Genomic DNA, 14,591 nt, shown 5'->3' on the forward strand with positions numbered 1-14,591 from the left:
GGGAGACCTTGGAGCATCTTCCAGTATCTAAGGGTCTCCGAGATAGCTGGAGAAGGACTTTTACAAGGCCGTGCAGCACCAAGACCCGCACAACTGGCTTCTCACGGGCAAAAGAACGGTTTGGGACAGAAAAGAGGAAAATTTCATTGGAAACGCCGAAGCGGCGGGGCGGTGCCGCCCGGCCCCTCACGCCTTAGCGCTGCCCCTCCCGCATGGCCACGCCCCTCGGGCCATAGCCCCGCCCATTCCGCTGCGCCCCTCCCGGCCCCGCTCCTCTCCGGGCAGAGCCGCCGCCCGGCCCGGCGCGCATGCGCAGCGCCCGCTGCCGAAGCCCGGCCGTGCCCGGCCCGCCCGGTTCCCGGCGGAGACGCGCGCGTGCGCGGGGCGGCGGCGAGGCCCGGGCAGGCCAGGCCCTGGAGCGGTGGCGGCGCCGCGCCATGAGCGCCTGGTAGAGGGGCCGCGATGAACCTGCGCGGCTTCTTCCAGGACTTCAACCCCAGGTGAGCGCGGCACGGCGGGGTTAGCCCCGGGGGCCCGGCCGGGAGCAGCGCTGGGTGCGGGACCCGCCAGCTTTGGAGCGGAGCGCGGCCTCGGGTGGCCCTTCCGCACCGCGAGCTCGGGCGGCGTTGGGAACACGCCGTTCCCGGCCGGTTTCCTTGCCCAGAATCACAGAATCAGCCGGGTTGGAAAGGACCTCTGAGATGATGGAATGCAGCCTTCCCGGCGCCCCGGGTGTCGGTGCGTGCTCTCCGCGGCTGGTTCGCCGTCAGGGGCTGGGAACGCGAGCGCTCTGCATCTGCTTTCCAGCCCCACTTCCACTCATCTGCTTTGTTATCGTGCAACTTTCTCAGATGGTTCCCAGGCTCCGTCGGGTGTTTGAATGTTTCACCGCGGCGCTTTGGGGTGCGGAGGCACCGTGTCCGCGGGTGTGAGCAACCCTGGGCTGCGCCGAGCAAGGCGAGCCCTTCCTCCCTTAAAATAATGAATGTGATGGGCCCCGCGACCTGGGGTTGTGCTGGCTCTCCAAGCGAGTAAGGACGTGTAACTTTTAAAGAAACTGAGAGAATGAGTTAAATTTTAGCGGGTTTTACCAGATGTTTTAAGACCACAGACTAAGCCACTGCAAGGGGGCTTGAGACGCTGAGAGTCCTGGAAGAACCTTGCAGGTGAAGGAGGCCTTTACAGGATGCCAGATAGAGCGGGCTGTGTTCAGTCAGTTGTTTAGACAAACAAAAGGGTAACCAAAGCTCAGGAAACGCATTGTTACAGAGGCTGAAGTAAACAATTGAAATATGTGTGGTCGGGGTAATGGAGAAGTAAGAGCAGAAGTCCTAGAAGCTTATGAAGTTCTGTTACCGCAGAGCGATGCTTGCAGCTTTTTTGGGTGCAGAGTGATGGATGAGCAAGCTGAATGTTGCACTTTTGCAGGTGTCTTCGTGTTTTGATGCATCAGGAACACCCGGGGAGCAGTGGTATTTCACTGCTGTATTTACGGAGGAGGCAGAGAAAGTACAAATTACACAAATATTGAATGTCAGAAAAGGATGACTAGCCGAGGAGCTGACACCTCTCTTTGTTGCTATGAAGTTGGGCTGGTTTATATCATCCCGTGCCGAAGTAGTTTCATCAAGCATGCAGGGAGATGCTGACACAATAAATCTGTTTTTCATTATTAAGGTGCAAATGAAAGACTTGTTCTGAGTAGAGACAAAACAGCTTGATATCAAAGGTAGCAGTCCTGATCTGATGAGTGCTTTGTTATTCGATGTGAGTGAAGGTGGGTAGTTTGAGTTGTGCTGTTGGAGGAATGGTAGTATTTGTGACTATTGCTGCATTATTCTGTTCCTTATGTTATCTATGCTTTAAAATACGTACAATTACTTCACTGAAACAGTGTTGAAACCTAATTATGTGTTTAATAATGCAGTCCCTGAGCTTCTGGTGAATGGGTGGGAGACTTCCCTTCCTGTCCTTTGAGGAAATTGCCTACTGTGTAATTACTTTGTCTGTTTTGTGGTTGTACAAGCAGTTGCTGTGCCACTGCTCAAGTGTTCCAGATAGGTTTATTCATTCTTAAATTGACTATGTTATAAACTGTATCAGTGTAGCTATTTTAAATTTGTTAGCATCATCCTCAAAATTCCAGTGAGAAACTTCAGGGTATAATAGGTAACTCTGATAAAAGTGTAACCTGTTGGGTTTTTCTTTTCTATAACAGTTTTTTTTAACTGAATGTAAATATTTAAAAAATTCTCTGAAGCTTGCCCTGTTACAATTTGTAATAACTTCTAACCTTTAGTTAAAAGTGATGTGGATAAATTTTTGTAAATTATGTAACTCAGTTCTGAATATCAAAAGCTGCTTCATTTGTTTTGTATGGCAGAACACATTTTTTAAAAACGTGTACAGCTGGTATATTTGTGAGCCTCTAGTAACACAGCTCCTGACTGGATCCTTGCGGAAGAGAACTATTTATCTCCATCCATTCCCTGAGATTGTTATGCAGAAATGCTTTTGATGTGTTTCCTTGAAGCCTTGGTTTTATAAGTGAAAGAGATGAGATATGCTGTATCTATGACGTATTCGATTCTTTGCAAAGAAGCTTGACATGTTTTCTATTAGGAAGTATCCCAGTGAAATTCCAGCTGTGACTGATTTGTTGTCCTCTAAGAAGTCAATGTGAAGTTGCCTGCTTTGTTTCCTGACTGGTTTTTGTTTGTTTGTTTGTTTGTTCAATAGCAAATTCCTTATTTACGCCTGCCTGCTGCTCTTCTCTGTGCTGCTCTCCCTACGTCTGGATGACAAAATTCAGTGGAGTTACTGGGCTGTGTTTGCTCCAATATGGCTGTGGAAGTTAATGGTGATTGTTGGTGCCTCCGTGGGAACAGGAGTATGGGCTCGAAACCCACAGTATCGGTAAGTTGATGTTTGTTTGGCAAAACAGAGGGAATGTCCTGTCTTGTCAGTCTAGGACAAAATAACTTCCACATCTTTAAATACATCACTGTTGAGGCTTATGGTAATTTGAGTAGAAAGTGAATTTGAAGATTCCAGGGCAAAAGAAAAATGACCTTAGATGAAGTGCAGTAAATGTCTTTTCTGTCTGTGGTGAACATTAAGTGAAAAATTTTGGTGAACAGGTCTCCTGATACACCCACATTTTGTGTGGTTCAAGTCTTGTTTGCCTCTTCTAGTAGAGGGTCTGATGGTGTAGGGAAAAATGCCTATAAAATGCTATCATTTTACAGGCATTTTACTTTTAGTAACAGAAAATATCTGTTGCAATACTCTGGCTTAGGTAAATAAAAAAAATTCTGGGGAAAGATGTTGATTCAGTGAATGCTGGTGCAGAAATCAAACAGATAATTTTAAATTTAGCTTATTTCCTAACAGCCTACATGATAGCTGACTGTTGATATACTAGCAAAGAAATCCTGTTCTATCTGCCCAGCTGTGGAATCATTAAAAAAAATTCAAATTGCAAAAATCCCACTGCACCCTTTAAGTAAAATACTTCCAACGTGCAGCTTTATCGGCAAGAAATCGTAATAGGTCATCAGGAGTGGAGTTTAATGGGTATAATGTGTATGTTTATTAAAAACAAGTGTTAATACCTGAAGCTCAAGCAAATGTCCTGGGATGTTTGCAGGGTAATGTGCTTTCTTACAGGCAAATAAATTCTCCCTTATCCTCTCTTCAGAGCAGAAGGAGAAACCTGTGTGGAATTCAAAGCTATGTTAATTGCAGTAGGCATCCACCTGCTGCTGCTGATGTTTGAAGTCCTGGTGTGTGACAGGATCGAAAGAGGAACCCATTTCTGGCTTCTAGTCTTCATGCCCCTGTTCTTTGTGTCTCCAGTCTCAGTTGCAGCTTGTGTGTGGGGATTCCGACACGACAGGTCTCTGGAGGTGAGGCTTCACTGGTGATGCACAAAAGTCATGGCAGTGCAGGATCAGCTGGGAATCAGTTTGGATCAATTGGGAATCAATTGGGGATCAGTTGGGATCCTTTGGGATCAATTCTATGGCAGTTTGTCTCTCAGGAAAGCACAATATAGAAGCCTGCATCAGTCCAATTAATTCCACTCACCAATTAATTGCACTCGCCTGCAAATGGGAGTGAACTCAGGCCCAGGAATAATATAACTTTTTCTGGTATCTTCTGGTTTTTTCAACTACCAAATTGCAGCATGTTTTGAACCTGCTTTTTTTATTAGTTTGTGTTAAAATAACTCGCCAGGAACTCTGCAGTATAGTTTAATACCAGACACTTAACACGGAAACAACAGAAAAAAATTCCACTGATGGCAAGCACAGTCTCTAGGCAGAACTGAATTTCCAGAGCCCCACGTAATCAGGGCTGAAAATGTCTTAATATCACAGTCTATGTGCTTAATCTTTAATTTGGGAATGTGAATGGTAGGCAGGAACATTAGGGTTTTATTTTCTGTCTCTATCTTATCTCTAACTCACTTTGGTTTTGGAAGAGCCTTGGAAGGACTCTAAAGGTGCTCCCAGAATTGTGGCATTTTGCAATAAATTTAGAATTCATATTGAATTTTTTTAAGGAGTTTTTAGTTTTGCTATGTCCTCAAACTACCCCATGGCAATTAAAAATCTGATGTTTAAATGAGGCTCAGCTTTTTCAGGTATTTTAATTTCAAGGAGCTGTTTCTCTAACATTAACATAAGATGAGTTTTTTCACTAGAGAGAAACACTTTTGGTAAGTGATTGTTATGATGGCTGGTAAAGTGATATCCTAAGTTCATTTTGGAACATTTGCCAATGGAATTCTATTTTGCAGGGTTCTATTACTAGTTAAACCAATGCTAAAAGTAAAATTTGTGTGGAAGTGCTTGCCATCTACTGGGCGATGCTTGATTGCCCATTGATTTACAGATGACTGTACAGCTGCTAAGTACTGGCAGAAGAAAGTGGAATCCATAAAAGGCAACAGCTGTCTCAACTCATTTTTATTATTTTTTTTTTACTCTTAGTCATCTTCACATAGTGCTGTTCTACTTTCGCTTCCTTTTTTACTCTGTGAAGATTTCATTACTTCCCTTTCATTTGCTAGAAACATGAGGGGTCTGCCTTTAATCCAGGACATCAATTTTTGACTTGAGTAATCAAAGCAGTTGTTAATCTATTACTGTTTTCATAAGTATTTAATCTGAAATACATTATCTGCTCATTCCTGTTTTGCATCTGATGAGGTGATCAGTAAGTACATGCTGGGGTTTTTATCTTTGTATCATGGTGGGCTCAGAAAAAGCTTCCTTTTATGTGTTACACTATTTTATAGTCAGTAAAGCATTACTTATTTAAAATATTTTGAATTTGTTGTGAGCCACTGCAAATATGTATGCACTTGCCATATAGATCTCATATGTCAACTTGAGTCTAAAAATTACTTACAGCAGTTGATCCTCTGATTTTTGTTTTTCTCTCTCTCTTTGCTCTTGCAGCTTTCTGGTTGCTTGGTCTTACATGAGTGAGGGAAGGTGGGGTTGGTGGTTTATTCTTTTAAGAAAGCCAGTGGTACAAAAACTATTTTAAGTCTGTTTTTTCAGGCTTTTTAAAGTAATTTGTACTTGAACAGCGGAGACTTTGATGTGGTCCCTGAAGCTGGCAAGTGCCTGTTAGATTTTTGACTCCCTCTACTGCAACTTTCAAAGGCATTTATCCAGATCCCAGTCTACACAATCACGTGTTAGTGAAAAGTAGCATGTAGTATCTGCCTTCAGAGAAATATTGCATTTAAAAGAGGCCTTACATAACTGCGTATTTTTTATTAAAATGAGTAATGTTTCTAGCTTGCATTCAGAAGCTTCAGTCAGACTTTCCAGATAATAATTCTGTGGTCTCTGAAAATCCTACCCATTGTAGGTCTGCCCATAAACTTTGGAAATAGAATCTTGCCAAGTGTGATGCTGTTTCATTGTCTCACTTTTCAAGCTAGACACGGATTTAAAAAAAACCAAGTATAATAAAGGGCTGTTTCTCATTGTGGCAAGCAGGACTCATGAAAACCTTTCACTAACATTTTAATGTGAAGTATTGCCTTTTTTTTTTAAATACCAGGAAGATCTTGGAAACAGCAGACTCTACATGATTTGGTTGGGATCACACCCACACAAATTTAGGGATATTTAGTAATGGAAAATGTGAATGCAAATGAGTTTTCATATTTCAGTGATAAGAATGGGGTCAGAGAAGTTCATTGACAGGTTCCTGATTATCCTGGAAGTAAGATTATCATACTAAGAGTTAACTAATGTTTTTTTCTTTTTCTAGCTGGAAATCTTGTGTTCAGTCAATATTCTACAGTTCATATTTATTGCACTCAGACTAGATGAGATCATCAGATGGCCATGGCTTGTATGTAACCAGTGTTTTCTTCTTATCTTTGTTTAAATGCTGAATTTCATAAAGATATTTATTCTAGGGAACAGTTAGTATATGATCACTCCATGATCCCATTTTTGCTATCCTTCACTGAAGGTCTGGCATTCCCATTCCCAGTGGTCATGGGAATCAGAGGCTGTTCTTTGGGCACATCATCTTGTGTGGGAATGTGCCATCAGCTGCAGTTAATCTCTGAACAGAAAGAGAAATCCTCACCCAAAGTTCCCCTTGGAACACTAAACAAACCATGAAAATGATTGGTGAGTTAGAGAATGTGTTGGTAAATAGTGTGGTAAATAACTCGTTTTATTGATTGTGTTACCATGCATGTAAATCCACTTACTGTGCAAGTAGTCACTGTCAGAACTGCTGAGATGTCCTGTCCCAAGTGCCTTTAGAATACAAAAACGCTGTTTCTGTGGGTTTTTGTAAACTACCATAGACCTGACAATCTGGAATGGTTATGTCTGTCCTTTCTATTACCAAAAGTCTTGAGAAAGGATTGAAACCTTTTAAAGGAAGGTATCCAGTGTGGGAAGTACTTGCTAAAAATCAGTTTCACGTACAGTTTGAGCCCATGCAAAATCACAGAAGTCTTACCAAAGTTGAACTACATTGCCTTAATTTTAAGCTGTTTCAGCTTGATACTGATACACCTCGAAACAACATGCACGACTTTGATGCCCTTCTGTTAGACATTACATTAGTTAAAGACTTAATTTTCTTGTTTAGGCTTAATACATAGACTCACCTTATTTAAAAAAAAAAAAAAAAACCCTACAACTGAAACAAATCTTTTCTCTCAGGTTGTGTGTGTTCCACTGTGGATCTTGATGTCCTTCCTGTGCCTGGTGGTGCTCTATTACATCGTGTGGTCCGTGCTGTTCCTGCGCTCCATGGACGTGATCGCTGAGCAGAGGAGGACACACATCACCATGGCTGTCAGCTGGATGACAATTGTAGTGCCACTGCTCACGTTTGAGGTAGGAAAAGCCGGAAGGAGTTTGATGTGGCTCGTTTTCTTTTTTTTTCAGTAAGTAATGAATGATGATTTTTGAACTTACTGAAATGAGAATGCTGCTCGTTGTTTTGGAATAAAATATTAACAGCAAATATGAAACACAAATGAGAATTCTGTGTTCCTTTAAAGTGTCTTGAGTAAAATCTGCATCACATTGGAACTATAGCTACATGCTTCTGTGAAGGCCATTTTTCCCTCAGAGACGTGTGAAGTTAAAGATTTCAGATCAGCATATGCTTTAAGCAGTTTGAAAGTGAGTACTGCAATTAAACTGACATTGTGGTGGTTTTTTTTTTTTGCTATTTAGATCTTGCTAGTACACAGACTGGATGGGCATAATTCTTTTTCTTTCATACCCATATTTGTTCCTCTCTGGCTTTCACTGATAACATTAATGGCAACAACATTTGGACAAAAAGGAGGCAATCACTGTAAGTATTTCAGAATCATGGAAACAGATTAAAAATCAATGTATTTTATTAAGATTCGTATTTTCAAAAGGGGCGTTTCTGTTACTACTGTTTTCAGACAATTGTAATAAGGTTTCAGTGCTTACCGTGTCCTCCCCTGTGGCACTTTGTTGAGGTGCAAAGTCTTTTGTGTCCCTTCTCTGTACTGATGTGACCCGACACTGTGTAATGTGTGAAACGAAATGGATTCTTGCTGGGGTGGTGTAGCTGTAATTTATGTAGATGGATATACACCCAGGCATGGAACTGTACAAATGCTTGTCCAGACTGTCTGTGTGTATATAACCTGAATTGTAATGTTATGATGGGCCTAAGAAATGCTGAGAAGCAGCACTGACAAATCTTATTTATATAGAAACAATAAAGAGACCTTAAATAGTCTGTCTACTTAATTAAGTGTTCATTCTGTTAATAATACAAAATGATTTGGTTTCTTTCAGGGTGGTTTGGAATTCGCAAAGACTTTTGCCAGTTCCTGCTTGAAATTTTCCCATTCTTGCGAGAATATGGAAATATCTCTTACGATCTTCATCATGAAGATAATGAGGAGACAGAAGAAACTCCGCTGCCCGAACCACCAAAAATTGCACCAATGTTTCGAAAAAAGACTGGAGTGGTCATTACACAGAGTCCTGGAAAATATGTGATTCCACCTCCCAAGCTAAACATTGATATGCCAGATTAAGATGACAGTAGCATATTAAACTTGAACTGGTCATCAGCAGACAGATGTATTTCATCTCATGCCTTGTCCCAATTCCTTTAAAATAGGTATTGCTGAATCAGTGGCTTGGATTACACAAATCAGAAATCTTGAAGATAATCTGAGTGCTTTTCCAGAAATATGTGGTTGTCTACTTTGTGAACCTTCCTATCAGGTTGGTTGCACGCTTGCCTGTATAGTATTTATATGAACATTTTTAGCAGTGTAATATATTGTTTAAAAGTCCTGTTGTGTACAGTATAAGTATTATCTAAAAGTATTTTTTTAAAAACCCTGTGTGAAATGCCTATGCTATTCCAGGTGTCTTTTAGGTCCTAAATATACACTTGATTTTCATGTCTCTTTTAAATGCTTTGGGATGCCTTAGCATAGTACCTCTTTACTCCTTTCTGTTCAGCCACAATCATTGTCTCAACCACAGAGGCACAAGAGTGTTGCACTTCTGAGGCAACAGTGGAAAGCTTTTTTTGGGTGGGGGGAAGTAGAATGTATGGTGACTTACATGATGCTTTTGAGTTAGCTATGTAAATTTTCATGTAAGTATTTCAACTTTTGTGCTGGCGTGAGAGTTACATGTTGTTTTTGTTGCTTTTCCAGTTTCACGTTTTGATTCTTCTTGAGCAGCATGTACCATTCTCCCATTAGACTGTTTAATAAGCTGTTCCTCCTTGCATTGTGTGGTCCATGCCAGAATCATTTGTGGTAGGTTTTTCACAGCTGTTGGTTAGCTGGTATAAATATCATAGCTTGGTCTTCTTTACCAACTTTGTGTTGGTCAGTGTAAATGATTAAACTTTTCAAGATAGGATTGTGTTGGCATAGCATTTTCTTGTCTGAAGAAAGAACTACTTTTGACAGTGTGCCTTGGACTTACAGGTACTTTGGAGAAATGAAATCTGAAATGTGTAGTTGTAAAAACAGATGTCTCATATTCCCAATATTCTCATATTGGGTAACCTACAGTTCAGATAGCTTAAATACCATGAGTGTCATTCTTTAATGTTAGCATGGCAGTAAGAGCAGGGAGTGTGTGAATATTTCTGCATCTGTTCAAGGTGTATGCCTGAAAAATTTGGATGCAGCACTTCCATTTTTGATGCTCCAGAGCCTGTGGACCAGCTGCTGCCTGAAACCCAACCCAGCACTATCCCATCCCACAGTTTACATTTTGTTGCAGTTTTATTTTATCTATGTTTTTATGTGTATTTTATTATATTCTGGTTCAAAAAAAATCAAACATCAGTGGGACTGTTGCTGGACATCAATTTGCTGGCACACCACCATAGAAAAGAAAACCAGCTGCTGAGCTTCCATGAGAAACCCCTTCCCAGGAGAGGAGGAGGAGAGCAGCCTGTGCACAGCAGCTCAGGGGAGAACAGCCCAGCTCTGCCCTGGGGGAGGCCTCACCTGCCAAGCACGGTGCCAAGGCAGGTCCTGGAGGCAGTGCTGCCTATACAGCTCCACGTGCTGCTGCTCAGACATGCAGGAACTCCATCCTCTGTGCCTTCCCTTCAGCCAAGGCACAGCAGGGCCTGGCTGGGGCTTGGGGGCTGCTCTGCTTTGCCCTGCCCTGCAGTCACTTCCCACCCTCCCGCTGTGCTGGCAGCAGCTCGGTCTGTGCTCCACGCGTGGATCTGCAGGCTCAGGGTCCCAGCACGGGAGTTGGAGGTGCCGTCTGCCCTGGCAGATGTGGCGTGATCCAAGGGACAGTAAAGTGTCTGAATACAAAGGCTCTGCCACTTGTCCTGTTCTGTGTCTAGAGCCATGCCTAGGTGGGGCCTTGCTCCAGAAAATCAGAAGGATTTCCACTGTAACGTAGGGTGTGAAATTTGGAAAACTCTTGAGAGTGCTAAAACTCAGTGGCTATTATTTGTAATTCTTCATACTTGTCTTGAATTCAGTATTAGATTTTCAAAGATAACCAGTGTTTTCTCATCTTAAGAGAAAAAAAAAAGCAATACTTGCTCAATTTAATTTTGTACAAGTACCTTCTCATAATGGCCTTTCTGCAGTGTCTGTCAGGTCACAGCTCTGTTCATCACATGCACATCTTGTGTGCCTGAAGAGTGAATGAAAAGAATCTATCCTTAAGGCAGGACAAGGAGTGGCCTGGGACAGATGTCCTATTAATTGTGGCAGCCTGCTTTTAAGCACCATTTTCCTACAATCAGAGATGCAGGTATCAAAAAATCATTTTAATTAACATTTGTATTGGCACACAATCCATAACTATACATTTTCAAAATGGCATTTACTTAGTTGTATAAACAAGAAAAGTCTAGAAAAACATTAATACTTGTTTTGCCTCAAAAATGCAGTTCTATAAACTTATTTGCCATTTCAAATAGTCTTGGAATAGAACCTGAATAAGATGCTGATGTAATCACAAGGCAGTATCTGAAATACAAATCTGCATTTAGGCAGGAAAAATAATAATAAGGGGCAACACCTACAATTCTGAAGGGATCAGTTCTTCAGGGATATTCACACTCCACACCCCTTTCTGCCCTCTGGCTGGAATTGGTTTCAGAAGCCATCTGGGATTTGAAACAACAGTCAGGTACTTCTGTTCTAGATTACTGAGGACAGCTTTGTTTTCCAGCTCCAGAATCTCTTCAGGAGACGGGTTTTCTGGATATAGTGATGTCTCTCCAAGATCAATTAAGCCTGTATTTTACAATTAAAATACAAAATTAGTTGCCAGTTTGATCTCCTAGAGAAAGGTTTTCCAGAAGCAGCCCTCCCTGAGGACACAGAGAGACAGAGGGCATCTGCATCTAAGGAGACACAGCTGCTACCACAACTCCTGAGTTACATTTGGCCTTGGACCACCTTCAGTAAAGGATAAAACTCTCTCTGTTCCTCTCAAGCCATATTTAAATCATTAAACTGTTTCAAAATTCCTAGCCACTCCATAATTAAGCGTGCAATTTATTTTAAGGTTGCAAATCTATGTGTTATGTAGGACCTACAGTTCTCAGCACAATACTCAGTGTGTGCAATAATTAACTTGTGCAGGAATAGCTAAAAGTATTCAAATGACAATGAAAGATGGTGTAACAAAAAATAGTACAAAATGAGCACTGGATAAAAGCTTCCTAAGTGTACAGTGTGCAACATCTGCTGCATGTCAGCACAATTTATGCAGTGACACATCCCTGCCTCTGTGCTGTGTTACAGGAACAAACTTCCTCACTGCCTAAATCCCAGAAGTGACAGAGGGGATTTGTGAAACTGAAATAGGCTTTATTTATGTAATTACTGATGTATACTCTAAAATGACATTCAAACCGCTGCAACATCATGGATTCACTTGACCGCAAGCAAAATCGTTTCAGCAAGAGTTCCTAAACTCAAAATACAACAAGTGTGAAATTGACATGTGTTATGCTGAAATACACACGAAATAGACCCGCCCCCAACGCAACTCATGGTCCACTCCTTCAAAGTGATAAAGAAATGTCATAATGAGTGCAAACGCTTAAAGCAGATGTGTGTTTGAGTGACTTAAGGGACTGAAAGTTTGCTGAGAAAATATGATCCAAGGATGCTTACCCGCAATAACTCGTCTGCCAAATTTTTCCCCTTCGTCCAACAACTCTTCCAGTTGTTTCGGTGTCATGCCGAGCCTATTCAGAAGAATGTCTCTCCATGTCTCATCTTCCCAGTCCTTAACAGCTATATGAATAGCAATGGTGCGATTCTTGTAGGCCTTTAGGAAAGGACGCCAGCGAGTCTCTACCGTCTTGACTTGGTTTAGAACCAGCCCTGCGTAGGGCTGTCGGAAGGAAAGACAAGGGAATTTCATCGCGCTCCCCGTATCAGAAGCCGTTTATTTCCTGTAAACACACACGCGCACGGGGGATGAGCCTCCCGAAGCGGCCGATGCCCGCGCCAAGCTCCGCGCTCCGCGGCCTCCCCGGGGGCGGGTCCGCCCCTGCGGGCCTCGCTCAGCCCGCGCCGCGCTCCGGGCTGGGGCCGGGCCGCCCGTACAGCCCCCATCCCGGCCGGAGAGGCCTGGGCCCCGCGGCACGGCACGGCACGGCCCGGCACCGCACGGCACCGCGCGGCACGGCCCGGCACCGCACGGCACCGCACGGCCCCTCAGCGCTGGCTCCCGCGGGCAGCGCTCCGCCTCCGCTCCGCCATGGAGGCCCCGGGCCCGCCGCGTACCTTCTCTCCCGGCTCCGCGCCTTTCGCTGGGCCCGGTGGGTGCCGGGAGCGGCGCGGGGCGGGATCTCGGCCGAGCCGGGAGGAGGGAGGGATGGGCTAATGGCCCGGTGAGATCCGAGATAGCGGGTGGGTGCTGAGGGGAGGAGGGAGCTGCGTGTGCCCTGCCCGGGGGTGCCCTGCCCGGGGGTGCCCTGCCCGGGGGTGCCCTGCCCGGGGGTGCCCTCTCCGGGCTCGCTGCCCTCCCACCCCGGCGCGCCGTGTCCGCCACCTCGGGGATGTCTGTGCGCTGCACGGCTTTCACGCCTCCGGGCTGAACTAAACGTCGTTTAGCACAAGAAAATTCAGTGTCTTTCACCTCCTCGCTTTCTTTGGCCACTCGTTTGCGGGAAAATTTCCCCAAGTGCTCTCATTCAGCCCTACTCTCTGAGGACAGACTTCCTTCGATCCTGTTGCGTTCAATTGTGTTTTGCATCAAGGCTTTGCCTTTCTAATTGCAAGAGTTTTGTACAAGGCAAGGGGTTTTACTGCTTAGCAACTGGTTTTGTGTGTGCTGGTCCCTGGCAACAGGGAGCAACGTGCGGGGGCCTGGTGAACACGGTAAAATTCGGAGACCTTACAAGAAAAGATAAATTGGAAAATGAGTGGGTTAGAATAGATGCATAGTCCCGCTATACGTGTTCAGTCTTAGTGGGCAGCCTCTATATATTTTATATCAGTGAAGATGTGTTTGTTCACGGTGATTTCCAAGGTATACAAATGAAAGTAACCTCATTAAGGCAGATAGTGATACTGAAAATGGATACTGACGCAACAAGTTGAAGAGTTGAATCCTGGCTGAATTTCTGCAGGTACAGAAGATAAAAAAACTGCAGATGCATCTGTGTCCAAATAAAAAAATCACAGGAGATTCATCGCTCCTGTAAAGCCGTATCTTTCAGTTTAGAGCAGCAATTACAAGAAGTATTTGGGGAGCTTTGCCATGCACGCAGCATTTGAGAGGAAGAAAGGGAGGAGAGAATGTTGACCAAAATGAGCGAGTTAGGAGAGACAGACAAGACAGAAAATTGTTAGGAAGGAACAGAAAAAATGGTAGTATGTACAAAGTGGAAAAGTAATGATGACCTTCCTTTTGTCTTTTGCTCTATTGAACCACGTTTGGTAACCGTGAGAAATTTGAAAGCTGCTTTAACAATTCCGGGAACCCATAGGTGGAAAGAGTAAAGTGATCTGCTGGAATTAGACTGAGGAAGAGAGATGGGTGGATCCTTTCCTCTGAAGGGCAGAGGAACTTCGGATAGAAAAAGGTAAGATTAATAATGGGTTCTTTTGGTTCTGACTTTGTGAATAATGGATATTTATTGGTAAAACCTTACAAATACCCTTAGTATTCTGTAACTGCAGGGTTTAAGTGATTCTTTTCTGATGATAGGCCCTTCACATAACTTTTATGAGAGCCAGTTTTGGTATGTGCTTTAAATATATCTTCAGTGAATGTTGTGTATTCTGGAGTATTTTATGGCTGATAGAATTTAACTGTTGAGACCTAGTATTACTTATTACCATTTTCTGAAATTTCTGCTTCATTATCCCATTTTTCCCCTGGGTATTTCCAGTATCTTGTTCAGAATTTTCCAGATGGAGTCATTCCAGCCCTTTATGTAACATCATAATAAGAAGAGAAATTAATAGATGATGTGAACTTAAATTCATTGTCATTTTTACAGGGTTATTACTTTAAATGCATTTTTTTTGCTTTAAGCTGTTTCCATCTCACTTGATGTGCATGGTTAGCACC

At 43.2% G+C, this 14,591-nt stretch overlaps 2 protein-coding genes across 2 annotated transcripts; one reads left to right on the forward strand and one right to left on the reverse strand.

Annotated features, from left to right (window-relative positions):
• Positions 1 to 327: 327 nt before the first annotated feature.
• Positions 328 to 9,431, forward strand: TMEM185A (transmembrane protein 185A). The gene is made up of 7 exons (XM_040083767.2): positions 328 to 500; positions 2,740 to 2,916; positions 3,701 to 3,908; positions 6,298 to 6,381; positions 7,215 to 7,391; positions 7,737 to 7,860; positions 8,340 to 9,431. The coding sequence occupies exons 1-7, from the start codon at positions 463 to 465 to the stop codon at positions 8,582 to 8,584; spliced, it is 1,053 nt and encodes a 350-aa protein (XP_039939701.1). The 5' UTR covers positions 328 to 462; the 3' UTR covers positions 8,585 to 9,431.
• A 1,372-nt stretch (positions 9,432 to 10,803) lies between these two features.
• Positions 10,804 to 12,864, reverse strand: LOC120761960 (protein EOLA1-like). Its single transcript, XM_040083768.2, has 3 exons — positions 12,797 to 12,864; positions 12,179 to 12,462; positions 10,804 to 11,290 (listed from the first exon to the last, which is right to left on the reverse strand). The coding sequence occupies exons 2-3, from the start codon at positions 12,429 to 12,431 to the stop codon at positions 11,073 to 11,075; spliced, it is 471 nt and encodes a 156-aa protein (XP_039939702.1). The 5' UTR covers positions 12,432 to 12,462; positions 12,797 to 12,864; the 3' UTR covers positions 10,804 to 11,072.
• Between the last annotated feature and the right edge of the window lie 1,727 nt (positions 12,865 to 14,591).

Source organism: Hirundo rustica, chromosome 21 (assembly GCF_015227805.2).
Source record: "Hirundo rustica isolate bHirRus1 chromosome 21, bHirRus1.pri.v3, whole genome shotgun sequence".
NCBI classification, from domain to species: Eukaryota; Metazoa; Chordata; class Aves; order Passeriformes; family Hirundinidae; genus Hirundo; species Hirundo rustica.